At 35.2% G+C, this 27,760-nt stretch overlaps 1 protein-coding gene across 1 annotated transcript in view; it reads right to left on the bottom strand.

Moving 5' to 3' along the window:
- The window catches only part of IFT74 (intraflagellar transport 74), a 60,557-nt gene that overhangs the window by 1,219 nt on the left and 31,578 nt on the right, over nt 1-27,760 (bottom strand). Inside the window, exons 11-19 of the mRNA XM_004677702.2 lie at nt 26,919-27,062; nt 24,980-25,020; nt 23,259-23,338; nt 17,488-17,541; nt 16,169-16,266; nt 15,234-15,360; nt 5,302-5,465; nt 4,635-4,760; nt 1,273-1,333 (exon numbers count right to left, since the gene is read on the bottom strand). Of these exons, the coding sequence (XP_004677759.1) occupies nt 1,273-1,333; nt 4,635-4,760; nt 5,302-5,465; nt 15,234-15,360; nt 16,169-16,266; nt 17,488-17,541; nt 23,259-23,338; nt 24,980-25,020; nt 26,919-27,062 (895 nt within the window). The remainder of the gene's footprint in view (nt 1-1,272; nt 1,334-4,634; nt 4,761-5,301; nt 5,466-15,233; nt 15,361-16,168; nt 16,267-17,487; nt 17,542-23,258; nt 23,339-24,979; nt 25,021-26,918; nt 27,063-27,760) is intronic.

The following is a 27,760-nucleotide window of genomic DNA, read 5'->3' as shown; positions in this document are numbered from 1 at the left end:
CTGCTGTGGGGAGCAGCGGCCGGGTCAGGAGAGGTCTGCCTCGCCATGTGGATCTCCTCCGGGGCAGGCAGGTATTGAACTCATGCGGAGTTGGCTTAAGCTTCTTAGTGCAGTGCTTTAACCCGCTGCGCCACCAGGGAGGGCCAGAAAAGGCCTTTTTTTAAGCTAGTATTTTGTGCATCTATTATTGTCATCTTAGAACAACCAAAACCATGTTCTCTAGAGTATCATGCAGAATTTCAGCCAAGACTTTTTAACTCTATTTCAAAATCAGCTGTTTTATGTTGCATGAAACTACAGTGCTGGACTTTAGTACATTGTGAAGTGTCTTCCACATTTTAACGAAGTTGATGAATACTGGGAATAGAGTCCTTATCTCATCTGGGGGTATAATGGGGAGCCACAATTCACTGAGCTGCTTAAGTTCAGCAGCATCCTAGAGAAGCTATGCTACCAACGGCCCCAGTTCTAGTTCTCCAAATAAAGATGTCCTAGGATAGGTCAAAGAGGATTATGAAACAACTTTTAGTAAAATATGCCTTGTAACTCCATGATACCTGTTCTCAGCATCTGCTTTCTTCTGTGATATCTCACAACACACACACACACACACACAAAGGAATATAAATACCATCTTCGTGAAATCAGACGAAACTGAATTGGCTGTATCACAGACGAACTTGAAGGTCAAGTTTCTTATGACCTTAGTTTATCTGCACCAGCCATCCAGATATCCAAGGCATTGCACTGTAAAAAACTATAGTATACATACATACATACATATCTCTCTCTCTCTCTATATATATATATATACACACACACATATATACCCACACACACACACATACACACATATATATGTATACATATGGTTACATATCATTCTACCAACAACTCTATTAGAAGAAAACACTGACTGTTTTTGAGATGATAAATTGAGGCATAAATAAATTACAGATATGGTCCAAAGTCCACAACCTATATGTAATAGAGTCAATATTTAAAATTAGAAAGATCTCCCAACTGCAAAAACTGTACACTCACTATGTCACACTACAATTTCATACAGTCTGCTTTCTATTAGTTGTTTGGGTGCACACACACATACACATAAAAACACAGATCTCATATATTCCCCACACAGTTTGGCTCAGTGTTTTGTACATATTAGGTCCTAGGTAAGTGTGCTTTAAATTAAATTTTATTTTAATTAATCATTGAATTTTGGAAAAAAAAATCACTCAGGTTCATTTGCAGCTTTTTAAAGGATACATTCTTTCATCACAAAATTATTTTGCTCATGGTGTTGCCACTTTCTCTCCAAATTTGTAAGCTAAAAACACAAAAGAAAAATGTTAACCAGTGCCCATATTAAAAACAATTATGCACTTTTTTAAAAGAGAATAAGGGAAAAAAACCACTAATTTTAAATCTTATCAACTCCTTGCAATTTATTGATACAAAGCCCTAGCAGACAAAAAAATTAGGAAAGATTAAACAATAGTAAATACATTAAGACATACAATGCTGACTTTAACAATAGGTTTTACTCTATGTGTCTACTTAAACTGGAAAATATTTAGTGTTATGCCAATGAACATGCCAACTGAAGGGATATTTATAATTTTCCCCTTTCCTAAAAGAATTTAGAACATGATGGGAATCTCTCCTTGAAATCTGTAAGTCTAACACCACAAATATAATATATAGACTAACACTGTCAAAGGTTCAGCTATAGAGGAGAAACTTCCTTATTTCCAGGGCTAAATTTCCTGTCTAATTCCACAAGCTGTGATAAGAACAGTGCTGCAGTGTGAAGATTATAAGCAGGCTGGTAAAAAGCTGGCATTGTTACAATAATTTCTGCATCAACAGGAAGCTAATGTGGATATTATATTGATGGTTGCTTCCTCAGAAGACAATTTTACTGTTATAGAATTAAATTGTTTTTCTGATTTAATTAACCTTGTAACTCTGGGTTACGGTCTTTCTTTTTTAAGATGCACGTAGAATTTTTCCTAAACATAGGACTGTCTGATGAATGAAACGTTAATGTTTTGTTTTACATTTCTGAAAAAAAAAAAAAAACACAATTGTTTTTAAAATCTGACAACAGAATCAGCATTAATACTTCTTTTTACTTTCATGTTAAACTTCTTTTCAGGGCATCAGTTCAGTCTTAATGCTGTACCCATCCCATTGTTTCCTTCAAAGAGATAAATCTAGATATTAAGATGAATCAGAATGAATTAATTATGTGAACTGTATGTGCTATGAGTTAACACTACTAAGTCAGATCTTGCTCTCCCAGATAGGACCTTGAAGTTATGAAGAACTTAAGGAAGCAGTCAGCATTTTTTGACAATAAATCTCTAATAACCTTTTACAAAGTCAAGTACCCAACTTTTCCCCCTTTGTTTCATACAAAGAAGCAGCCTTCTTATAATGCAGCAGACCTCTCAAGTACTACATGAATAATGCTATAAAGGCGACACCAGATCAGATGGTCAAATTCCTTCTCTAACATATGTCTATTTTAGTGCCTTGCTAAGGATATCATGAAGCATAATTTCATTTTTGAAATTTTTTTCCTACAAATTACTTAAAAAGTGAATTCTTTATAGATTTTGGATATTAACCCCTTACCATATATATGATTTACAGATATTCCATTCTGTAGGTTGTCTTTCCACATATTGATTTGTTTCTTCTGCTCTTCAGAAATCTTTTAGTTTGGCCTAGGTCCACTTATCTGCTTTTGCCTTTGTTGATTATGCTTTTTGTGCCATATCCAAAAACTGCTGCCAAGACCAAAGTCAAGGGCCTTTATCCCTATATTTTCTTCTAGGAATTTTATAGTTTGTTCCAATGTCAATAGGTTTAAATGATTTCAGATAAAGAACAATTATTCATTTAAAAAATTTGTTATGGAAAATGACTTACAGATATCAAAAACCAGTTTTCAAGAAAAAGGATGAAAAACAGAAAAATCAAGATTTGATTTATTATTTGGGAAAAACAATAGGCAACAAATTAAAGAGAAAAATAGTATATTATGGCTTATGTAATAAATTCAGCATATGTTAGTGCATGTGGCTGAGAATATGATTAGCACGTCATATGGGAATAAATTAAGAAAAATCACCGGCTGACTCCAAGAAAATGGTAAATGTTTTCTGTTCAATAGGAGAGTCAATATTTCATTAAAAAAAAACAAAACCAATATTTTTCTAAGAATAATATAAGACAATATCTTTATAAACTTTTTCTTAGGTTTCTTTTCTAGCACCTATTTCATCTTTAAATATCTAAGGATAATTTTGCCACTGTAAGTCTATATTTAGGTTTGTATGTTATGAAGTAGTGACAGAATAAATGACTGATAATTTTGAATTATGTAAATTAGTGATTTCTAAGCATTTAGTAGTTGTGACAAACTGATAAGACTTCACCCCTTTTTAGAAAAAGATAACCAATCTTTATCTTGTACATCTTTCTTTTGTACATGACACATATGCTGCTTCACTTAATCCTCCAACAAAGATTTATTGAACACCTATTGACAACCACTAGCACCGTGCTAGGGAAAAAGTGAACAAGAGACAGTCATCATCTGTACCCTTTCGGACAGAACTCTCAATCTAGAAGACTGCCGATATTATCAGGAAGGTCAGTGAGATGCTTGGCTTTGCATCCTGTGTAAATAACCTGAGCTATGAATTAAAAAATTCAAAGTAGAACTGCTCTTTGTAGCATTACTTGAACAATTTTAAAACTAGAAATACCTTAATTGTCTACCCATAGGGAAAGAGTTCAGTAAATCATACTATATCCATGGAGTCAACTATTATTTGAATTGATATTTATTGATATTTTATTAAATATTAACATGTATCAATATTTTTGATAAGGTAAAGTGTGATTTATAGTTAATAATGCAAAATAAGCTTCTAACACAATATTTCTATAAATATATACAAATAAATGTATACCTATTTGTATAGTGTATACAGATATATAAAAAAAGTAAGCATATGAGCTGGAAGAATCCTCCCCAAAATGATAAGAATAATTTCTCCTGAGTGGTATATTGGTTATTAGGGTTTCTTTTCTTTCTTTATGGCTTAGCAAATTCTGTATGAAAAGTATTTTACTTTGGGAATTTTTTTTAAAGATTTATTTATTTATGCATGCAGAACTGGGGTATAGGCCAGTGGGTAGCAAAACAGGCAGATCATCGAAGTACATTGCTGAGGGGATCAGCAGGTTGGTCAGGAGAGGTCTGCCACGCGTTGTGGATCACTTCCGGGGCAGGCAGGGATCGAACTGATGATGAGGTGGCTTTAGCTTCTTAGTGCTGTGCTTTAACCCGCTGCACTACCAGGGAGGGCCCTACTTTGGAAAATTTCTAAGGTTATTATCATATTAGCTGTGCCCAGACAGTGCCCAGTACAGTATAGACCACAGGCTTGAGGTAACAAGCAGGAGTAAAATTCATTCTTGAAGACTGAATTGGCTCTTTTCACAGCTAGCTTCTAGAAGGTAAATAGAATATTAAAAAAAAAAAAAAGGATTGTTTTTAGAATAGAAAGTCTGAAATTAGAAATGAATATCAGTCTTTTTTTTTTTTTTACCTGAGAATGTGTCTCATTTTCTTGCAATTGTGTTTTTAGTGTCTCATATTCTATGTTTAGCTTCTCCATTATTTTCTTATAGGCATTTCTGTGGGTTGATAATATTGCTCTCTCCTGATGTAGTTTCTAGATAGAGCCAAAAAGAAGTAAATAACAGGGCATAGCAAATATCTGGCAAACCAAATAAATTATAATCGATTTAAATATTTTCAGAGATATTTTGATCAAATTCCACCAATATTATAAATACGATAAAATCTGTGAAGCAATCGTTTAGACTATAATAAACTAAGTTAGTTTTAGCTGTATTAAAAGTAATGCTGCCTTACTGTTACCAAATTTCCTTATCCTACCAAATTTCCTTTAAATTAATGACAATGGAAAGCCACTCACCAGTCATAAGTAGGTAATAATCAGACCAGTATTTAGCAAATGTCCCATTTGTTGCAATGCTCTATTCCTTGTTTTTCAATTTTTGCCTTTTAAAACTCAAGTCAAAATTCCAACTAGTTTGTAGGAATGTTACTAAAATGTAGGCATTTTAAAATTTTTTAGCTTATATATCAAATAACCAAATAAAAATAATAAATTCCATAAGCATATATTGAATTTGATCACAAAAAAGCTACTTTGAATTGCAATTTTTTATGATATTGTTAGTACTTACTTTTTTCTTTTCTTCACCAGATGATTTTAAACCTGGCAAATCACTGTATGTCTCCAGATCAGCTGTCATTTGCTTAATTTTGTTTTTTAAAGACTGTTGTTCCTCAGTCATTTTACTTTCCAGAAGCTCCATTTTCTGTAGATCCAATTGCAGACGTTGACTATCTGAACACAGGAACAGTTAAACACAGGAAATTAGTGAAAACTTTATTCCTTTTACATAGGGAAATGCAATATATTCGTCAAAACTTATGTCTTAGTGCCCTCCCTGGTGGCGCAGTGGGTTAAAGCACAGCACTAAAGAAGCTAAAGCCACTTCCACATGAGTTCCATTCCCAGCCCTGGAGGTGACCCACATGGTGCAGCAGACCTCTCCTGACCCGCCGTGTACTTCGTCAGTCAGCCTGTTCTGCTTCCCACTCTGTCTCTGGTGAATCCTTTCACCACCCCTACACTTCTGGCCTGTACCCCAGTTCTGTATGCATAAATAAATAAATCTTAAAAAAAAAAACAACTCATGTCTTATAAGAGTATTTGCAAAAGAAATATATGTTCTGTGGAACTAGTGAAAGACTGCAAAGATATATTTAAAAAAATCCTCATCCCCCAGGGCATCAACATAACTGATGTATATTATCCATACTTGTCTAATGTTGCTCATACAATATTTAGGAAACACATAATTTTTTTCTTAATTACATAACATCTAATGAGAGACAAACATCTGTTATTTGTATTGATATATGATAGGTATATGGGGGAAAGTAAGTTAATGACATGTATTACATATTTATTTTTGAACATAATTTATTTATACAGTCAGTTTTCATAATTTTTGGTAGTTATGTTTTATAAAGTTAATGTGAACACTAAGTTAGCAAATATTGAACTATTGCTCCTAGAGGAAAATCAGGGTTGGAGGGGGGGTGTCCTGTGGACCTCTGGTAAGAACATTTTCATCTACTAATACATAATTATGCTTTATGTGTTTTTGTTTAAAGATACCTTATTTAATATTTATTGATGACTACTTAACACTGAATGAATGGCCAACAGTAATGTAAGTTACGTCTGATTGAAGCTTAGCTAACAAATTTTTACTCCATAAGGCACATTACAGCCTTCCTGAGTTTAGGACTTCAGCACTATGTTTGGGGACCATAGAAAATACCAAAATCATCAACATAAAACACAAAAATTCAGAAAAAAGAAAAAGGCACCAAGGCAAGAATTTATAATAAATTACGTAACTGCTATGAAAATAATAATGCAGGATATCATAGAAGATGTCATATTAGTCAAGAAAAATCTGTATAAAAATATGTATTCTGAGGTTGTAAAGATTAGGAATTAGCCAAATAAAGGAGAAAGTAAAAGTGTTTTAGGGAAAACAATATGTGTAAAGTCTAAAGGTGAGAAAGCATATCTTTAATCAAATAATAGATGTTCACTATACTGCAGCCCAAAGTTCAAAAGGAGTGGTAGTTAGAGATAGAAAGTTAGAAGGATTTCAATTCAGGAAAACTCTTTTAAGTCAAGATAGGGAGTTGGTATTTTATTCTAAGGGCTACAGCAAGTTATCAGTGAATTTTGTTTTTATTTCTTTTTCTTTATGTTTTATTCTTCTGTAAAAATTTTATATATTTTCATATCATTCTTCATTTTTGTACAATGCATGCTTTTTCATCTCAGTTATAGTCCCTGTGGAATTCGCATCACCAATACACTCACGTACCATCACCACAATCCCCTGAGTTCTTCCCTTCCCTATCAGTGAATTTTAAATGGCATAAGTAAATTTCAGGAAATCCATAATACGTGTTGGGTTTACTGACCAGAAAGATCTGAATGTAGCTGCTAAGAGTACAATTGTTGCTATGAATGCAGATTTAACAGACAGGGAGTGAAAGCATAGTTTTAAGAATTTGGCTATGAAAGCTTTGAAAGGGAATAGTGATAGCTGGCAGAGAAAACAGTACAAGTGGGCTAGAATACAGAAAAAGACTAGAATGATAAATACCAAAATTTTGACAGTAATACACTCTTTAGTTATAAATATAACCCCTTAAGTCTGGGGTTATAAATATTCTACCTTTTCTTATTTATACTTTTTTTATATCTCCCAAATCCTTTATAAACATTTGAATTACATTTATAATTAGAAAACTACTTTGGGCCTTTCTGGTGGCATAACACATTAAAGCGCAGTGCCTATCTGCAGCTACTACGGCACGAGTTCCATGCCTGGTAGGGAGCTGACCCACATGGTGCAGCAGACCTCTCCTGACCCGCCTGCTGCTCCCCTCAGCAGTGTATTTCAGTCAATCTCCTGTTCTGCTCCCCACTCTGTCTCTGGTGAATCTTCTTAGCCCCTGCACCTCTGACCTGTACCCTAGTTCTTGTATGCATAAATACATAAATCTTAAAAAAAAAGTTTGTAAGAAATTCCTTTCACACATACACACACAAAATACTACCTACCTTCCCCTCCCCCCCTTTTTTTTTTTTTTTACAAATTTTGTGATTCTGATTTTAAAATGTCTTTTTTTTAAAGGAGAGAAAGATAAAATAGGGAACCTATCTTACTGAGTATGTATAATTTATGTTGTTTGATATACTTTTCATAAGTGTCCTGGCAGGTAAATGTTGTGTGAGGAAACTGAAGATTAGAAAGGAAATTTCCCCCAGGTTAGAATGTGAGACAATTTCCAAGGCTCCTGGTTTGGAGGTGCAGAGCTGCAGCCCCCTTTAGCATCCAAGGATAGCAGAGTGTACCTGGCTCCCCTGCACCTGCTGTGCCTCCTGCCACACAAGATGTGAGGTGGCTGATTCCAGCACAGGTAGGATTTCACAGAGCACTGGGGCTTGGATTTTAAAATCCCAGCCAGCTTTGATGAAACCAATCAGGTTTGAAACCCATACCTGTCAGTAGTAAGAAGAAGAAAGAAGGAACCCTGAAAGCCCGTTACAGCCCAGGTGGCAAACAGATTTGGGGACTCTCCCCTCAGACCATATGTTCCTATATTCAGATCTCCAACTCATTTAACACTCTGTCCTTGAACAACCTTGACTTCTGGTGGCCAACTCTTTGCTTCAAATTGTCCACTGTCGTTGCGCCTGCCTCTAGTGTGGCTGGTACCACCTCCTGATGGCCACTCCTGTCTCAGGCACCACTGGCATAGCCTTTAAGAGCTGCCTGCCTCTGTCTGATCCTCTGGCACCACCTCCTGACGGCCACCAGCCCCTGATCCTTGCCACAGGCTTGTTCCACCTTTAAGAGCTGTCTGCAGTTGCCTGACCCATGGTGCTGGCCTGTGTTGCTGCCACCCAGAGAGCTCTGCTGCTGTTGCCTCTGGTGCTGCCTGGCCTGGCCTAGCCTCCAGGATGGCTGCTGCTGGCTGCTGTGACTACTTCCAGCTGCCACCATGAGTTGGGTCCTGGTCCACAGCTTCTTGGTATGCCAGCAGCTCCAGGTTTTCTCAGCAGAGTGACAATACCATCTTTCATAAGCAGTTTTTGGTTTGGGCTACCTGATGCTGGACACTTTCTGGAGCAGGGTGGATGGCCATTCGTGACCTTAGAAACTCTTTACTTTCTTTAATATCTCCCCATTTCCTTCTTGTAAATACCCACTGTTGGTACTCTGTGGTTGAGTCAAACTGTGATTTTTGCCAGGTTTGCATGCTTTCAATGTAAGTCCGAACGTTGGTGCTAAATGGTATTATCATCATCATCATGAAAGGCTCATTTTTAAGATAGCAAATGTTACTTTATGTCCAAAATAATGCCTCCATAAGCAACAGTGTGTTAAGGGGGAACAAAACAACACCAATTTCCCAATTTTTCTACTTCAGGTTCATTTCCCCAAGAATCATTCATGGGTTTGCTTTCCTTCTAGTAAAATTCATTTTATAAGTAAAACCCAGTTAGAGATAACTTAAACAGATACTTAAAGGGAAATGAAATACACAACCTAAATATCCAGATGAAGCAATCTGAACTTAAACTGCATTGGCAATTTTCTTCTGTGTTTCAAGGGTTAGCCATGGTAATCATCTTATACACTATAGTGACTTACATGTAGATAACAGACATAGAGAAGAAAAGATTTCCATAATACAACATTGTTGCCTTCACTGTCCCTCTATTTTAAGCCAGGGAAACAAGCATTCCTGAATTCAAAAGCCAAACATGGACATCTTCCTTTTATAACTTAAGAGATTTAGTTGTAAAAAGTTTTTATATATTAAAATAACATTTTGTTGTGAAATTCAAAATTCAAGTTAACTTTTCTGATAAAAAGTAGCAGGGTGTGTTCCCAATATATATATTATTTTACTCAGGCTCCTTTCATTATTTTCTCTCCATTATTGCATTTCAGCATTTTGACTATGATGAGCTTAAGTGTGGGATTTTTATATTAACACTGTTGGGGTTCAGTGGGCCTTATGGATGTGTAAAATTAAGGTTTTCATCAAAATCAAAATGTGGAATTTCTCATCATTCTTTTTATTTTCAAAGATTTATTTATTTATGCATACAGAACTGGGGTACAGGCCAGAGGTGTAGGCGTGATGAGAGGATTCACCATAAGCAGAATGGGGAACACTGCAGGCAGACTGACTAAGTACACTGCTAAAGAGAGCAGCAGGCAAGGGATAAGTTGTATGTGCCATATGGGCCCCTCCCTGGCTGGGGACTGCACTTGTGCTGAAGCAGCTGCTGCTAGCTTTGTAGCGCTGTGCTCCAACCTGTTGTGCTACCAGAGAAGGCTCCTCGTCGTCATTTCTTAAACTGTCATTCCCACTCCCCTCATCCTTTGTTCCTCTCTCTTTCTAACATGAAACTGCATGAAATTGTCTATTGGGTGATTCAGGCTTTTTTTTTTTTTTAATTTATTGTATATTTTTCTATGACCTGATCATAAAAATAAGTCATCTTATTTTTACATTGTTTTTAAAAATGGATGTAACGGCCCTCCCTGGTGGCGCAGTGGGTTAAAGCACAGCACTGAGAATCTAAAGCCGCTTCCTCATGAGTTCGATTCCCGCCTGCCCCGGAGGTGACCACATGGCGTGGCAGACCTCTCCTGACCCGCCCGCTGCTCCCCTCAGCAGTGTATTTCGTTGATCTGCCTGCTCTGCACTCCACTCTGTCTCTGGTGAATTCTCTCACCCTCCACATCTCTGGCCTGTATCCCAGTTCTGTATGCACAAATAAATAAAATCTTAAAAAAAAAAAAATGGATGTAACACTGGTTCAGAACATTGTTTGTGCTTGACAGATGGGTATCTCTCCCTTTGGTGTTGTTACTGTGTCACACCCACCACTGAAGCACCTAATGTCTACTGCCATTGTCCACTGTGCAACCTCCACACTCTGCTCTCACCCCTCCTCCTCCCGTAGCCTCGGTCCTATAGTCATATTTATAGGGTTTATTCATTTGGCTTTATCTGGTGTCCTTTTTATTTTTTTGTATGTTACACACATAAGTGACACCATCCAGTACTTCTTTCTTCTTCTGATTTATTTTGCTTAACATAATCCCCTCCGGCTCTATTCATGTTGTCACTCAGAAATGCCAAGAGTTGATCTTTTTTAATAGTTCAGTAGTAGGCTATAGTGTGTATGTATCATATCTTCCTGATCCACTCATCTGTTTCTGTGCATTTTTCCTTCTTCTTCAGATTGGATAATTTCTATTGCGCAATCTGTAAGTTCACTGCCCCCCCCTTTTTTTCTTTACAGTTTCAATATGCTACTAAAATTCATTCAGTGAACTTTTCTTTTTTTTTTTCATTTTAAAGATGTATTTATTTGTACAAGAACTGAGGTATAGGCTGAGGTGCAGGATATTGGAAGGAGAGAGGTGAGAGGATTTATCAGACAGAGAGGAGAGCACTACAGACAGATTTACTGAAAATATAATGCTAAGGGGAGCAAAGAGCAAGACAGGCGGGGTCTGCTGTACCATGCTGGGTTCACTCCTTGGCAGGGGATTGAACTCAGGCCACAGAGGTGACAGTGCTCAGACTTAACCCTTAAGCCACCAGGGAAACTTGAATTTTTCATTTTAGTGATACTTTTCAACACTAAAAATTTCATTTGATTCTTTTTTGTAATATCCATTTCTCTATGGGATTTCACATCTGTTCATGTATGACTATTTCCTTTTAAGCCTTGAAATGTTTATAAATGTTTAAATCCATTTCATTTCAACATCTGGATATCCTCAAGTTGGCTCTGGTGAATGCTTTTCCTCTTGAAACACATATTCCTATTCATGTCTTATAAATTTTTACAGTATAATGAATGTTTTTAACATTTTGTAGAGATTTTAGATTTTACTGTGTGCCTTTGGAGAATGGTGATATATATTATAAATGAGCTATAAACTTTGCTGAACTGAAACTATAAACTTTTCTCCCTTAGAGTGGCAACATCTGAAGTCTTTATGCAGTATTCTTTGAACTTCTAACTGCTGTTTTACCTGTGTTCCCTAAGCTCTACCTAATTTACATATAGTTCAGTAGTCCTTAGAATGTGAGTACAATTTAGCACTTTGTCTCTCTCACACCAGGACGTCTTCCTAATATATACACACATGCAATGAGTAAATAACTTGGTTTCTTCTTGGAAGAATTTCACTTGGACTTAAGTTTTATAATCTGTACAAATTCTCTAATAGAAAATTAAATACAATGATGCTATTAATCTTTCTTCTTCTACCTATAAAACTGGAAGGATTACGGAAAGGTTACACCAAGATGGTGACAAAACAGTGCTTCAAAATTGATTTAAAAGCATTTAGCAGTCAAAAAATTTAAAAGTTGGTATATAAGCTAGTATTCCTTGAATAATTTCTTTCATCCCTTTAAAAGTCTTAAGACTCACTTATTAGCTTATTATTCAAAAACATACTTAAATGTTGAGAGGATTTTATTTTGCTAGATTCATATCTCCAGTAGAATTGAAAACAGTTAAGAATCAAAGGCAAAACAAGTCACTGAGATTTCAGTATTGCAATTGTCTACGTGGGAAATGTAGATCTTGACTGTTTAGTGAAAACAGTTATATAAGTGTAACTATAACTTTAGCCAGAAGATTCATTAGGGAAATATATTAAGAGCTATACAAATGCTTCTAGAGAGTAGAAGAAAATTGTTGGTTGGTATAGGGTAAAGTTTATCTTTCTTTAACAGCAGGTCCATATGAAAAGCTAAAAGTTTCTCCAAGGGAAGAGACAGGAAGAGGATGCAGACTAGTTCCTTCTGATATGCTGTGAAGTTGCAAAGTTTACCAAGCAGTGTGTACATAGTAGCAAAATCTCAGAAGGAACCACTTTGACCTAGGGAAATGCTTCTGAAATATTCTGCCATCAGCGCATTTGTTTATCCCCTGGAGTTTCCTTTCCAAAAATATAAATAAAAACTATTGCTGACAGGTTCCTTGCTGTTTTACTAAGTAGTATACCAGTTTCTGAAACCTCTTTTATTTTCTTATTTCTTCCTTAGGAGACTTTGTAGACAATTTTTCTCCAATTGCCTCACTCCTATGAAGTTTTTATATTATAGTTATAATGTGTATCTGTGTATCTATGTACATTGACCCTTTGGAGGACAATGAATCATAATATCTAAGAATTTTTACCCTCCCCTCTTAAGAAATAGAGTACACTAAGAAAATCAGATAAGTTTCATCGCCCCACAGATAGTAAAGAGAGGCAGCTCACAAAAGGTGAATGTAAAATTCATTATCTCTGAGTGTTTAAAAAAAGAATATTATAAACTTATTATGATTTCTAGACACAAAAAATTTGTTGTGGCAGATGTTGTTAGGAAGGAGGAAAAATAAATTATATGCTTGGTTTAAATTAATCTTTAGAAATAACTGAGTAAATGAAATTAATTGTAAGAATCAGAAAATTTAAAACTTAATAAGGAAATTTTTTCAATAAGATATTGATCATAGTAATAAACTGAATTTTCAGCTCCACTGAAGCAAGTTCTCATTCTTTATCAACTCTACAACTGCAGAAAACATCATTTTTAAAAGAAAAGTAAACCCAAAGAAGAAAAGTCTGAAAGGAATATAAAGTCCTGATTATTGAGTTCACTTGACTTTAAAAAATATGTTGGCAGTTATGCCAAGATAACCTAAAGGAGGCAAAACTTGTTGAATTAATACTGATCTTAGATAAGTTAAAAATTTGAATACAAAACAGGCCCTCCCTGATGGCTCAGCGGGTTAAAGCGCAGCACTGAGAAGCTAAAGCCACTTCTGCATGAGTTCGATTCCCGCCTGCCCCAGAGGTGACCACATGGCGTGGCAGACCTCTCCTGACCCGCCCGCTGCTACCCTCAGCAGTGTACTTCATAGATATGCCTGTTCTGCTCCCCACTCTGTCTCTGGTGAAGCCTCTCGCTGCCCCTGGGCCTCTGGCCTATACCCCAGCTCTGTATGCACCAATAAATAAATCTTTAAAAAAAAAAAATTGAATACAAAACAGAGATTTCCTAGATGGACTAATTAAACAAAGTTCTTTAGCTTATATATGTTTTTAAAAAAGATGTAAACGTCCTTAGTCTTATATATCCAAAAGAGTTGAAAATACGGTCTTAAAAAAAAAGATACTTGTGCACTTGTATTTACTGCAGCATTATTTACAGTAACTGAAAGGGGAAAACAACCTGAATGTACACCAACAAATAAATTATCACATGGGCAAATAATGGAATATTGTCCAGTATTAAAGGAAGCCTTTTATGACACAGATAAAACTTGAAAACAATGTAAGTGAAATAAAACATTCACAAGAAGATGAATACTATTTAATTCTATTTGTATGACATATCTGAAGTACTCAAACTCACAAAAACAAAGTAATGCAGTTACCAATGTCTTAATGAGGTGGACATTGGGTGTTGTTCAATGGAATATACATTTTAGTTCTGCAAGACAGAACATTAAATATGTTGCACAACAATATGTAATTGATTAACATTACCATACTACATTCTTAAAAGTAAGATGGACGAGCCCTCCCTGGTGGTGCGCGGGTAAAGGCAGCATCAAGAAGCTAAAGCCACTTCAGCAAGAGTTCAACCCCGGCCTGTCACAGAAGTGATCCACATGGCGCGGCAGACCTCTCCTGACCCGCCCGCTGCTCCCCTCAGCAGTGTACTTCGTCGATCTGCCTGTTCTGTTCCCCACTCTGTCTCTGGTGAAGCCTCTCACCGCCCCTGAGCCTCTGTCCTGTACCCCAGTTCTGTATGCACAAATAAATAAATCTTAAAAAAAAAAAAAAGAACACCCATAATTAGAATCCATCAGCACAAAAAAAACAAAGGTTCTATAGAAAATTTTACATGATTTTATCCTAGGCTCCTTAAGTCTGATTTTGTATATTTGTTTTTTTTTTTTAAATTTAATATTTATTTATCTATGCATACAAGACCTGGGGTACAGTTCAGAGGTGGATGGGGTGGGGAGTGGCAATGAGAGGATTCACCAGAGACAGAGTGGAGAGAACAGGCAGACTGACTGAAATACACTGCTGAGGGGAGTGGTAGAATTGAAAGTTCCTTAAGAAAACAAACTGGAGATATTTTTTACGTGTCTGTTTACCCAAGCTAGAGCACAGGCATGGAACAAGCATTTAACAAGATTACCCAAAAGAAACATTATTAAGTTGAAGCAAAGGTCACACAAAATTTCTGAAGCTACCAATGACTAGTGCAATAGGTGACCATAAATTATATCCCCAGTCTTTTAAAACACCAAAAAGAATTACTTTAATCAATCTTAAAAATAACTTGGAATACAAAAAACTTAGAAGTAATAGAATAAGTAATAGAAGTAAGTAGTAGTAAGTAATAGAAATAACTTAGAATGGAAAAAAAAAAGATATTAAAATCTCAGTTGTTTTCTCACCAGATGTCAAATTCCTAGCTGTACTTTGTGACTTCTGCATCTCATTAGATTTAAAGTTGAGGTCATCCTGCATCATTTTCAGCTCCTGATTGGTGATAGAGGATATCTGCTTCATACGATTTAAATTCTGTATTTGTATAAAATAAAAATGGAAAAAAAAAACAACTCCATCAATTTGACTGTCCACTAAACTCTTGGAATATACTGTTAAAGGATGGGTTGTTTTGAACAGGTATTCTTTTTTTTTGAAGTATATCATTCATTGTTGGGAACAATGAGATTCAAAGTTAGGTTTTTCTCAATAAAGAGATGTTAAGTTAAAATTCAGAACTTTTTCCTTTTTCATTTGCTTTTATTTCACCACAGAAAAAAAAAATCAACTACATTATTTTCAGTAATGATTGGAATCTTAAACTCTTTGAATATTGAAAGGGAATAATGTGTTTTTTTAACATATGGTACACCAACATTAGTAGCTCAAAAAACATTGGGTGACTCAAGACACTCAATATATATCCTACACTCTTATTGATTCTTAAAAGAATCCCCTTTCATGTACAAATTACAGTATGAAATTATGTTATGTTACAGTATGAAAATATGAAAGTATATTTTCTAATATAATATCTGTATTTTGAAGTTATTGGTACAGATGTTACTTTTATAAGTATAAATTAATAATGAAATAAAATCTTAATAAAAACTGAAGAAATTCCTCATGTAGTGCTGAATATTGTTATTCAATTTCTCATCCTTTTCCTTCTTGTCCCAATTAGCTGAATTTTGCTGAGATAAAACTAAATAGCTTAAACAAAATGAGGAATTTAAAGGAAAAAATTTAAATGAGTGAACCATTATGTTTTCTAAGTTGTATTTATAAAGGTCAGTACAAATAATAAGAATCCTCCCCTCACCCACAGACACGGGGCTCTTACCCGACTGCAATGCTCCAAAAGCGAGACAATGCTGGCTTCTATCTGTGCTTTCCTTTCCAGTTCCTGATTCTTAGTTTCCTCAAAAGTCTCGATAAAAGCTGCAGATTGAAAAATATGATGAGAGACTATTGTTGATACAATTAGTACTGCACAAACTCTGATTTTTAGGGTGTAAGCACACTTTTTAGAAAATTAAAGTGAAATTTAAACTACCATTGCTTTTTTTTAAATTAACATAAGGGTAGTTATTCAATAAGTACACTTCTTTCAAAAATTTGAAGACTGTAATGACATTAACATAAGTAAACTAAAATTTTGTTAAGTATGGGCTCAGAATAACAGTTGATAAAATGGAAATTAAAAAAAAGAACCTATTTCAAACAACACCTACTTGATAGATCCATAAATATTAATTAGCCAATCTTCTGTAAATCTTACTAATCAGCTATTTTATCTAAAAGTCAACATGTTTCTTATAACACTTCATTAAGCTCAACTAAATTCATTTAGTTGTTTATTCTTATTATCATATTATCAATAAATATTCTAAAAAGTCTTTCTTTTTCTTGTTCAATATAGAACTCAGCACATAAACTGCTCTCATTTACATTCTTAAAAGTATCTCTGCAGATTTTCCAAAAGTAAAAACTTACCGTTAAATATACCATTAGCATGGAACAATTAACTGATAACTTTTAGTAGTTGTCTCGTGGGAGATAAACAATTAACAGCAACCTATAAAACTTCAGATTCTAATGAAATGACATTTAAGAAGGACACCAGTAGTAGATAATATTCATTAATTTTGAAAGATTTCTAAATGTACAAGCATATGGAGTAAAAGATCTGTCTATAAAATCAAGTTAAGATTTTTAAAAAAGTAAATGAAAAGCTGCAGCCTTAAGAAGCTACTAAAGTACAGTTACTGATAGAACCAAGTAACAAGATAGAATATAAGAACTACTAAGTAATAAGTACTATGAAAAGCTAACAGGAGGGAGAAGATATTTAAGATGAACATAGTAAAGCATGTAAATGAGAACATTCAATCAATAACTGTTGTACAGGCATTCATCCAGACTATGAACATAAATACTAACTTTGGAAATGGTTCCCCACATGCAAGCACTAGTACATGCATACACATATATGAAACATTTTCCTAATTCTCTACTCATCCCTAAGCTATGATGGCTATTCAGTAATTCTTCAAGGCACATGCTTTGAATGTTCACACTTAGACATTTATTGTTAGTTATACATCTTCCTTAAATAAGATCTCTGATTTGGTATAAATTTTCATATCTATGATTACTTACTGTCCATATTTTCCTCCCTTTTTTTCAACTCCTTATACTTCTGATTCATTTCACCTATAAGAGACACAAACATAACATTAAATTAATAACTCCAGAAATAATGCTTTAACTTAGAAATCTCTCTTTGAAACTATGTATAGGATATTATAACCCCAGACTTCCTGAGGTGGTCATTATGCACTGTGTAAAAATATTGAAAAACTGTTATATACCTGAAACTATAAAAATATCAATTTATAACTAAATAAATAATAAATTAGGAATATTTCTTAGGTTCTCTATATGCCAGTAATCTTCAAATATTCAATTATTTTAAATTAGGTGAAACTCTTTTAATTAACTTATTGAGTCTTTTTAAAGTTTTATATATTGACACATGTACATATGTGTACATATGTGTGTATAGGGGTGTGTATTTGACTATTTGGAGGAAAAATTCCTTATTGGAAAGGACTTAATACTGTCTATTGGTTCCCTATTTTAGTTACACATATTTAAGCTACATATATTTAAGCTACATATGACTACCACTCACAATGACCAACATAAGTTCCCTTAAATGTTCATTCCATTCTTGAAAAGCTCAAAACAGCAATCAAGATAGTAGGGTTACTTATTTCACAGAGTTTAATGCCTAAGGATTTAACAAATAATTAAAATTAAAATGTACTAAGTGTAGTGCCTATGAGGTTTTTGGGGAACAGGTGGGCAGATATGAGGAAAACAGTGGCTTTTGTCCCTCACAGGTCACATGCCAAAATTTTCTGTTTAGGTTGAGGGCTGTTCACTTCTAGCCAGTTCTATGTGCTACATCACACAGCCAGATGACTTTGGGTGTACTCTCTTCAGTCCTGCCTGCCCTGGTTGTTGTTGTTGTTATTACAGTTGAGTCATCTTCCAGAGCCATCAGTCAGGCATGACAAGTAATTACAAATTATAAAATGGATTGGTGACCAAAAGGGGAACAAAAGAGGTTCCATGCTTCACTCCTGAGAAAATCATCTAACAGTTCACCACAGGGACACTATATCCAGAGGGGCCTGTGGGTTGGGGAAAACAGCAATAGCCCACAGATTTCAGACAAACTGCGAAAGAAAAAAGTCACATTTCATTGTACAGGAGGTTGTAGTCTGAGGACAGGGTGGTATAGACAGAAAGGCTCTTGGCTCAGGCAGGGGTACTGCGAAGGGAGAGCTGAATGGTCTAGAGGCATAGACACTGACTAAGTGGAACAGCTGCACAGGAGCTGGAATGTTCCCCAGAAGCCCAGACCTCATAAAATGAACAAAGACAGTACAGAGAACTGCACTTCTTCTCTTCCTCACACTTCAGGACTTACATCAATTTCTGATGTGCACTAATAGTGTACAGATTGTAGTGTTCTCGTATCTGGAACCTCAGGGAGAAAGGACATTTACAGAGGAAAACACCTCTACCCAGCACATCTGCACTCAAGAGTTGAATACTTCCCTACATGTGGAATCAGCAACTGTAAAATCAGATCTCAGCATCTACAGAAGTCAGCAAAGGGCAAATCACTAAAAGCAAATAAAATGACAGCACCATCTGCTGGAAAAGTAAAAGTAGCCCAACTCTTTAATTTATGGCTACAGCTGTTAAACAAAACAAAACAAATGTTAAAATAACTTCCCAGCAAAATGGGAAGACAAAAAATAAGATAACACATGGAAATGTGACTTCTCGAGGTAACATAATATTATAAGAGAATAATTCTCCAGAATCCAACTATAAAAAGAAGGAATATTTTATCTCCCAAATTGCTAATGAAGAAAATAAAAACAATAAAGGAAAAAACAAAAAGATAAACTAAAACGATAAAAGAAAACCTAATCAGAGATATAATAAAATTTACAAAAGCAAATGAATGAACTAAGTAATAAAATTAATGAACAGAAATAAAAATTGAGGCTTTTAATAATAACAGATTATGAATGTAAAAAAAAAAAACTCAATAGATAAGATAAAAATAATTCTAGAGAAAGCCATGGAAGCAGAAGAGAACAAATGGAGGGTCAAATTAGTGACCACAGTAACGCACAAAGGAACCAGGTAGAAAAAAAGAGACAAATACAAAGTAAAAAGAAAAAAGAAGAAATAAATACTTCAAGAACTATCAGAACTACATTCAGAAAGACAACATAAATAATAGGTATCACAGAAAGGAAAGAGAGATAACAGAAAGCTTCATCAAGCAAACAGAGGAAAATGTACCAAATTTGGGGAAAGAACTATATATTCAAGTCCATGAAGCGAAAATCAAAATGCAGTGAGGGCTCTCCCTGGTTAAGCACAATCATGGAGCTAGTCACAGCCACTGCACATGAGTTCCATCCCCAGTCAGGGTGCTGACCCACATGGCACAGCAGACCTTCCCTGTCTCCTGCTGCTCCCCTCACAGTGCATTTTAGTCCACCTGCCTGTTCTCCCCTTCTGTCTCTGGTGAATCCTCTCACCACTGCACCTCTGGCCTATACCCCAGTTCTTACATGTATAAATAAATAAAATCTTAAACAAAATGCAATAAGACACCAAGGCATATTTCTCTAAAGAAGTAATACTTAACCTTAATTATAAAGAAAAAATAAAAAGTAATTACAAGTCAAAATTCAGAAAAAAATAGGTTCAAAGTCAAAACATTATAAACAAAAATATTTAAAGTGAGAATGAGGGGCCCTCCTGGTGGTACAGTGGGTTAAAAATTCAGCACTATGAAGCTAGCTGCAGCCACTTCAGCAGGAGTTAGATCCCCGGCCAATGGGGGGTGACCTCCATGGTGTGGCAGACCTCTCTTGACCAACTGCTGCTCCCCTCAGCATTGTACTTCATCAATCTGCCTATTCTTCTCTCCACTTTGTTTCCAGTGAATCCCTCACTGCCCCTGCATCTCTGGCCTGTACCCCAGTTCTGTGTGTATAAATAAATAAATCTGTAAAAAAAAATAAAAGTGAGAATGAATATATCACAAGGAACTGAAAAAGTGGTATTGCTAAGGTAGGGAATGTGAAGTAAAAAAGAGGCACAAAGATAAAACAAGTTATCAAGGACCTTATAAGTCACATCTTACAAAAATCCGGAGTTTTTCATCAGGCTAATGGTAAAAATACTATAGAATTTTAAGCAGGGAAATAAAACAACCAGTTTGCAATCTTTGAAAGACATTTCTAATGTGGAGGTGAAAAGATTAGCAACTGTCAAAAAATCTGGATGAAAGGAAGGATGCCTGGAACATAGTGGTAACAACTAGGAAGAAAGACAGTAGTTTTGCTTGAGACATTTGAACATCTGAGTGAATGAACTTTGACTTGGTTATGTGAGGATAGGATGGTGTTATTAACTGGAAAGAGGAACAGACTGAAGTTTTTTACAGTACTCCTAGACATGTTGCGCTTAATGTAGTATGTGGAAAAAATGCTTTTAAGACAAAAATTTCAAGTCAGAAAGATGGATGAACTTTTTTAAATTTTGGCAATAAAGTTTCTTTATAGACACCAAGACAAAATCTGGTAATCCTATCTTTAGATATTGGTGGTGTTAAAAATTATACATATGGGCCCTCCCTGGTGGCATAGCAGGTTAAAGAGCACTAAGAAGCTAAAGTCACTTCAGCATGAGTTTGATCCCCACCCTGGAGGTGATCCACATGGCACAGCAGACCTCTCCTGACCCGCCTGCTGTTCCTCTCAGCAGTGTACTTCGTCCATCTGCCTGTTCTGCTCCCCACTCTGTCTCCGGTGAATCCTCTCACCGCCCCTGCATCTCTGGCCTGTACCCCAGTTCTGTATGCATAAATAAATAAATCTTTGAAAAAAATATACATACATATGTATGTATGTATATATTTGTGTCTATGTACATAAATGCATATATATATATACATACACACACAAAAAACCTCTGAATTAGTTAAAGTTAAATTATTATTAATAACTATCAATTTTAAAAATGAAGATGACCATATAAAGTTTGTTTTAACAGGATAATGTTGACAAATTCAGATATTCAGTTGGTACAATTAGTAGTCTTTGGCAAGTAGTAAAAAACAACATAAGTTCTTCATTATTTCCTAAAGTGGTGATGATCAGACTTTAGCATACATCAAAATCATAAGCAAGGTTTGCTTAAACACAAACTGCTAAGCCCTCTCCCCAGGGTTTCACATTCAGAAAATCTGGGGTGAAGTCCAAGAATTCTTATTCCTAACAAATTGCAGATGTTTCTGATGAGCCCAGTGTAAAGATGATACCACTATTCTAACAAAAGACATAAAATATAATTTAAACAACCTTCCAAGTGAAAAATAAGCTAGGATTCCATTCTTCTTCATTGACTATATTCTGAGAAACTACAGAATGCAATGTTTAGAGACCATCTGAAACATGGGATTGCAATTTGAAATTGAATAGGTTATTTTGTATATCCTGGGGAAAATATTTTCAAGAATGTGTTTCAGTTAATCTTAAGACGTTATTTGAGTTTTGTTATAAATAAATAGCATTAATAAAAATTGCCAATAAGCTATACTGGTGAGCATCTTGAAACTGTGTGCTATTGTGGGTCACAAACATACACATTCCATTCATCTAAGCCTCAGAGCAACCCTAACAAGTAGGCAGATACTGTCATTAAGGGTAAGAAAACCAGCATATATAGGTTAAGTAAACCATATCCATGATTGGCCATTAAAATAGCACATTTCAGATGTGAATTCTGTTTTCAGAAACTGCTCTAAAACAAAACTACCATGTTTTTGTTTTTCTCCCCTTAATTCTGTTTTACCTGATACAACCAGAATAAAAGCTCCTAACTTAGACATTGGAACTCTGGGTTTGAAGGATCCAACAAACCAGTCAAAGTAAAGTGTTGTTTCACATCTTTAATACTTTTGGAAAAAGCTTTTGAATGATAAAATAAGCGGTGGGAAGTTAATTCAGAGTTTAAAACAGTTATCAAGTGATTTTAGTGTACTGCTATTATGATAACATATTTATAACATTAGCAGTTATATATTTAAACTTGTAATATAAAGTTTTACAATGTAGTAAACCTTTGGGAATAATAATATTCTAAAAATAAAGGAATAACTTTCAGTGTGTTATAATACTCAAAAATGCTCTTGGAGAGCTAGGTAACTCTATTAACTGTAGTCTATGCGGATGACAAGAAAATCAGCGCCACCTTGTGTATCAAAGTAGCAGTACAAATTCAAGCCTTAGACTAGAAAACTATCTGAAAAGTATATTCTGACTGGAAAAACTAAGAAATTTATAAGCATTGGTGAGGAAACACTTTCATATATTATGTTTTGGAAATGATGGAACCTTTTCTGTAAAGAAATTTTCAAAAAAACATGTAACTATTACATTCTATTTAAAAGTTCATTTAAAGCAATTTATCCTACAGAAATTTATGTACCAAATATGTATGTACTAAGATAGCTGACTGCAACATTCTGATCCTCCATGAACTGTATCACCAAACAGTTAATGAGCTGTTGACCACATTAAGAAAATATAACTTTAAAATGTATAAAATTTAAAAACTTTATGCTCTTTTTAAAAACTGCTTTGCAAAGCAAAATTAATTTTTGTCACTATATCACCATATAAAGTTATTTCAAGTTAATGCTCTTATAAAATATAATATATATTGTCATAAACAATAAATTCCTAGCAAACAGTCCCCAAGGCTCAAGTTAGTACTGTACCAATAACGATGCAGATCGATTAATCTATATTAAAAAAAAAAATTACCTTGGTGTTCTTCTAAATCCATGTCAAGTTGTCTAATTTCTTCATTAAATTGATTTATTTTTTCCTTTATATCTGTTAACCTGTTGAAAATATTAGTTAATGAATTCATGACTGCTCATTAAGACGTTCAGTAAAAATACTTAGATGATTTTAGGAAATCTTAAATCTTTTCTAAGTTGCATGAACAATGGCTAGAAGCACTGTGATCTATTCTGAGGCTAGTAATATAAATTTATATGGGAAAGTTTTTCTAAATACTTTTAATGATTCCTATTTGGCATATGGTGTATTCTGAGTATGTTAGGTTGCCAACTTTGATAGCACACCATTTCCTACATGTTAAAGTGGATTTGTGATATTAAATGAAAATCTTTAGCAGTCTATTTCTTGTATGCTTATATAACTGACCTAAACTGGGAAATTAGTCTCAAAAATTGGAAATCAGAAGATTATGTCAGTTAAAACTGTAACAAAAACCAGTTATACTTATTACAAACTAACAGTAATCAAGCCAGTGTAGTATTGCAAGAAGGATAGACATATATAGCCATGGCATAGAACTATGAGTCCAGAAAGAAGCCCATGTCTCTCTATACAACTGATTTTTCACAAAAGTGACAAACAAATGGGGAGAGAACATTAAATAATATTTTTTGAAAGACTATTTCAACAAATGGTGCTACAACTGGATATGCATAAGCATCTACATGATGCAATGTCTCTTATCTTATCTAAACAAAGCAATATTTAAAACTTTAAGGTTGAAAGTTGCATCAATTTTTTAAAAGACTTATTTTTATTTTTGCGTGCAAGAGCTGAATTACTGTAGGCCAAAAGTGTTGGGGGGTAAGGGGTGAGAATGTTCAGCAGACATAGAGGAAGAAAGCAGACATAGAGGAAGAACAGGCAGATTTACTGAAATACACTGCTGAAGGGAGCAGCAGGCAAGACACAGAGGTCTGCTGAGCCATGTGGATCAGCTCCCTGGCTAGGGATCAAGCTCATGTTGCAGTAACTGGCAATAGTGCGCTGAGATTTTAACCCCTATAATACCAAGGATGGTGTATCAAATTAACAATGTGAACCAATTGAAAAAATTTTAACAATGGGCAGCTCTTATACATTTAGAAAATAATTTTAAAAATGTGAAATGCGGCCCTCCCAGGTGGTGCAGGGGGTTAAAGCACAGCACTAAGAAGCTTAAGCCATTTCCGCATGAGTTCGATTCCCGCCTGCCCCGGAGGAGATCCACATGGTGAGGCAGACCTCTCCTGACCCGCCCGCTGCTCCCCTCAGCAGTGTACTTCGTCAATCTGCCTGTTCTGTACTCCACTCTGTCTCTGGTGAATCCTCTCACCCTCCGCATCTCTGGCCTGTACCCCAGTTCTGTATGAATAAATAAATATTTAAAAAAAAATGTGAAATGGGGCGCAGCGGGTGAAAGCACTGACTGCACTGGGAAGCTTAAGCCACTTCCGCATGAGTTCGATCCCCGCCTGCCCAGGACGAGACCCATACTGCGTGGCAGACTTCTCCTGGCCTGCCCACTGCTCCCCTCAGCAGTGTACATCGTCAATCTGCCTGTTCTGCTCCCCACTCTGTCCCTGGTGAATCCTCTCACTCTCCATATCTCTGGTCTTGTATCCCAGTTCTGTATGAATAAATCTTAAAAAAAAATGTGAAATGGATTAAAAAAAATCTTAGTATAACTGAGTACTTACTGTCGTTCCATACTAGCTATTTCTTGATTATCTTCTTTAACCTATAAAGTCATAAATGCACAACAGTATTAAAAAAAAATACAACTTACTGTCAAACTATTTTTTTAAAGATTTGTTTTACTTAAACTTGTTTAAATTTCTAAATCATTTTTTAATTAATTTATTTGTATCTTTTATATCATTGTATATTCCCCATAATATTTCCACCACCAATTCACCGTGAACCATCACCATAGCCCCTTGTGTTTTATTTATGCATACAAAAGCTAAGCTGTAGAAGAGAGGTGTGTCTGTGTGGGGAGAAGGAGGGGTGAGAGGATTTTCCATACAGTGGGGAGCAGAAAAGACAGATTGACTGAAATACACTGCTGAGAGAAGAGGGAGAGGAGAGGTCTGCTGTGCCATGTGGATTATTAGCTCCCTTAGTGGGGACTGAACTCATGTTGCAGTGGCTAATGATAGCTTCATAGTGTTGAGATTTAACTCCTTGCGCCACCAGGGCAGCCCCTGCCAAACTTCTAAAGCAAGTTATCCAAAATGTCAAATATAGTCTCTTCCTCAAGGAGCTGTTCACAGATTTTTTCCTTTTTCCAAGAGGCAGCAAGAAGGTAACATATCTTCAGGTCTGGATCAGTTTATATAAACCTCTAGGATTTCTGATCATTGTCTCCTCTATTCCCTCTAGACTTGGTTCACAAATTTAGCAATCCCTATTATATCTGAATGTCAGATAAGCAAATAAATTTAGGTTACAATAGATTATATAATATCTGGGATATACTCACCATTCTTACATTACACACACACACACACACACATTTATTTTCAAAGATTGTTCACTGTTTATTTGAAACTCAAATTTAAATAATTGTTATGTGTTTTATCTAGCAATATTAGCCTGAAGTCACATTCCTCCCCTGCTTTTAATGAATTTTTTTAAAAGAAACTCCAGAGTTTCTACATTTTATACCTTTTTGGAATGATACTAATACTTAAACAGTTCCTGAGTTGATTCCCAAAGTTCTTCTAAACCCACTAGGTTTTAAGTCCCTGATTAGAGCCATCCCTAAATATGTATGTTGTTCTTCTAAGGGCTTCTCTAGTCAGGATGTCTCAGGATAAACAATAAACTAATTATAACTTAGTATGAGATTAAAACCAGCCTTGGGGGCTTCCCTAGTGGTGCAACGAAATATGAAACCCAAATAATGAAACAGATCTCGTCACTATCAAGCTATCACTCACTAGCCACTGCAGCAGGAGTTCAAATCACATGGCAAAGCAGACTTTTCCTGCCTCATCTGTTACTCCCTTCAGCAGTGTATTTCAGCAGATTTGCCTGTTCTGTTTCCCATTCTCTCTGGTGAATCCTCTCACCCTACCCTCACCCTCCACCTCGCATCTCTGGCCTGTATACACCTCAGTTTCTGTATGAATAAATAAATGAAACCAGCGTTGGGATAGTAATAAAGTACTGAGAACATGGGACATGACATTCTGATATACTATGATCTCATAAATCACTTTAATCCCATTAACTTCATGGAGGCACTGACTGTAATAGTCACAAGACGTTATTAGCCTTCGGGCACTTTACTTTCTAAATATGAAACCCAAAACAAATAATGAAACAGGTCTCAACATGATTATATAAGTATTTACTGACCAAAAAAGAAATCTCAACTGTTTTTTAAGAGGACACAAAACCATTCATAAAGACCATATAAAATTAGGATGTAACTCAAAAAAAAAAAAAAAAAACAGTTTATGTGAAAAATGACTTTTTCCTATACTGTCTTGGTAAAGTAGTTCCTATTAATTTAGGTGAAACTTACTTTTCACTTTTGAAGATAACAAACTTATTGATTTCCAATTGATATGCCTTAAATCAATCATTTTCTAAATTGTGATATGTTAAAATAAATATATATTTTTTAACCTGCTTGAGTAATCTCTCTCTCTCTTCCATTGGAGATCCCATGCTTTTGTCTTCTGCAACCATTTGATCTCGATGGGACTCTAATTCATAAAGTTTTTCATGCAGTAATACTGCTTCCTGTTTTACCTGGGAGTGTGCTATTTCCTGAGAGGAACAAAAAATTAGTATTTTATCCAAAACTATTTGCAAATAGGTTTTTGTTTGTAGGAATAAGGGTAAATTTAAACCAACAGCATCTTTAAATAGATATCAGGCATCTATAATACTCAATAATGCTAAAAATTATATTTCTAAGCTGAAATAAAAATGTATTTTCATACTTTTCTAAATATAATACTTGAACGGTAAGATAATAAAGAATATGTCACAATGTATGTACAACTTTAACCACAATAACCAATTTAAAATCCAAAGAACTGAGCTCTAGAGAAGAGTTATTTTTCCTTGAAATAAGTCATGCAACATTATGGTTGAATCGTGTCTTCTCCAAAGATATACAGGTCCTACTAGTCTCTAGTACCTGTGATTGTGACTTAATTTGGAAATGGAGTTTTTGCAGATTTAGACAAATTAAGATGAGTCATTACACTGGAGTCTAATCTGGTGCTACTGCTGTCCTTTCAGAGAAGAAGAGATCTATAGATAAACAAGGAAAAAATTGGGAAGACGCGGGGACTACAGTGATGTCAAGGAAAGCCAAGAATTGACAGCCACTAACAGAGGCTTAGGAAAGCAAGGATGGCTCAGAAGAATGGTTCTGCTGATATCTTGATTTTTTAACTTCTAGCCTCTAAAATTGTGACAAAATGTAAGTTGGTTTAAGGCCTCCAGTTTATTATACT

Source organism: Condylura cristata, unplaced genomic scaffold (assembly GCF_000260355.1).
Source record: "Condylura cristata isolate star-nosed mole 26May11 unplaced genomic scaffold, ConCri1.0 scaffold00006, whole genome shotgun sequence".
NCBI classification, from domain to species: Eukaryota; Metazoa; Chordata; class Mammalia; order Eulipotyphla; family Talpidae; genus Condylura; species Condylura cristata.
This window is presented reverse-complemented; position numbering and strand designations above follow the sequence as displayed.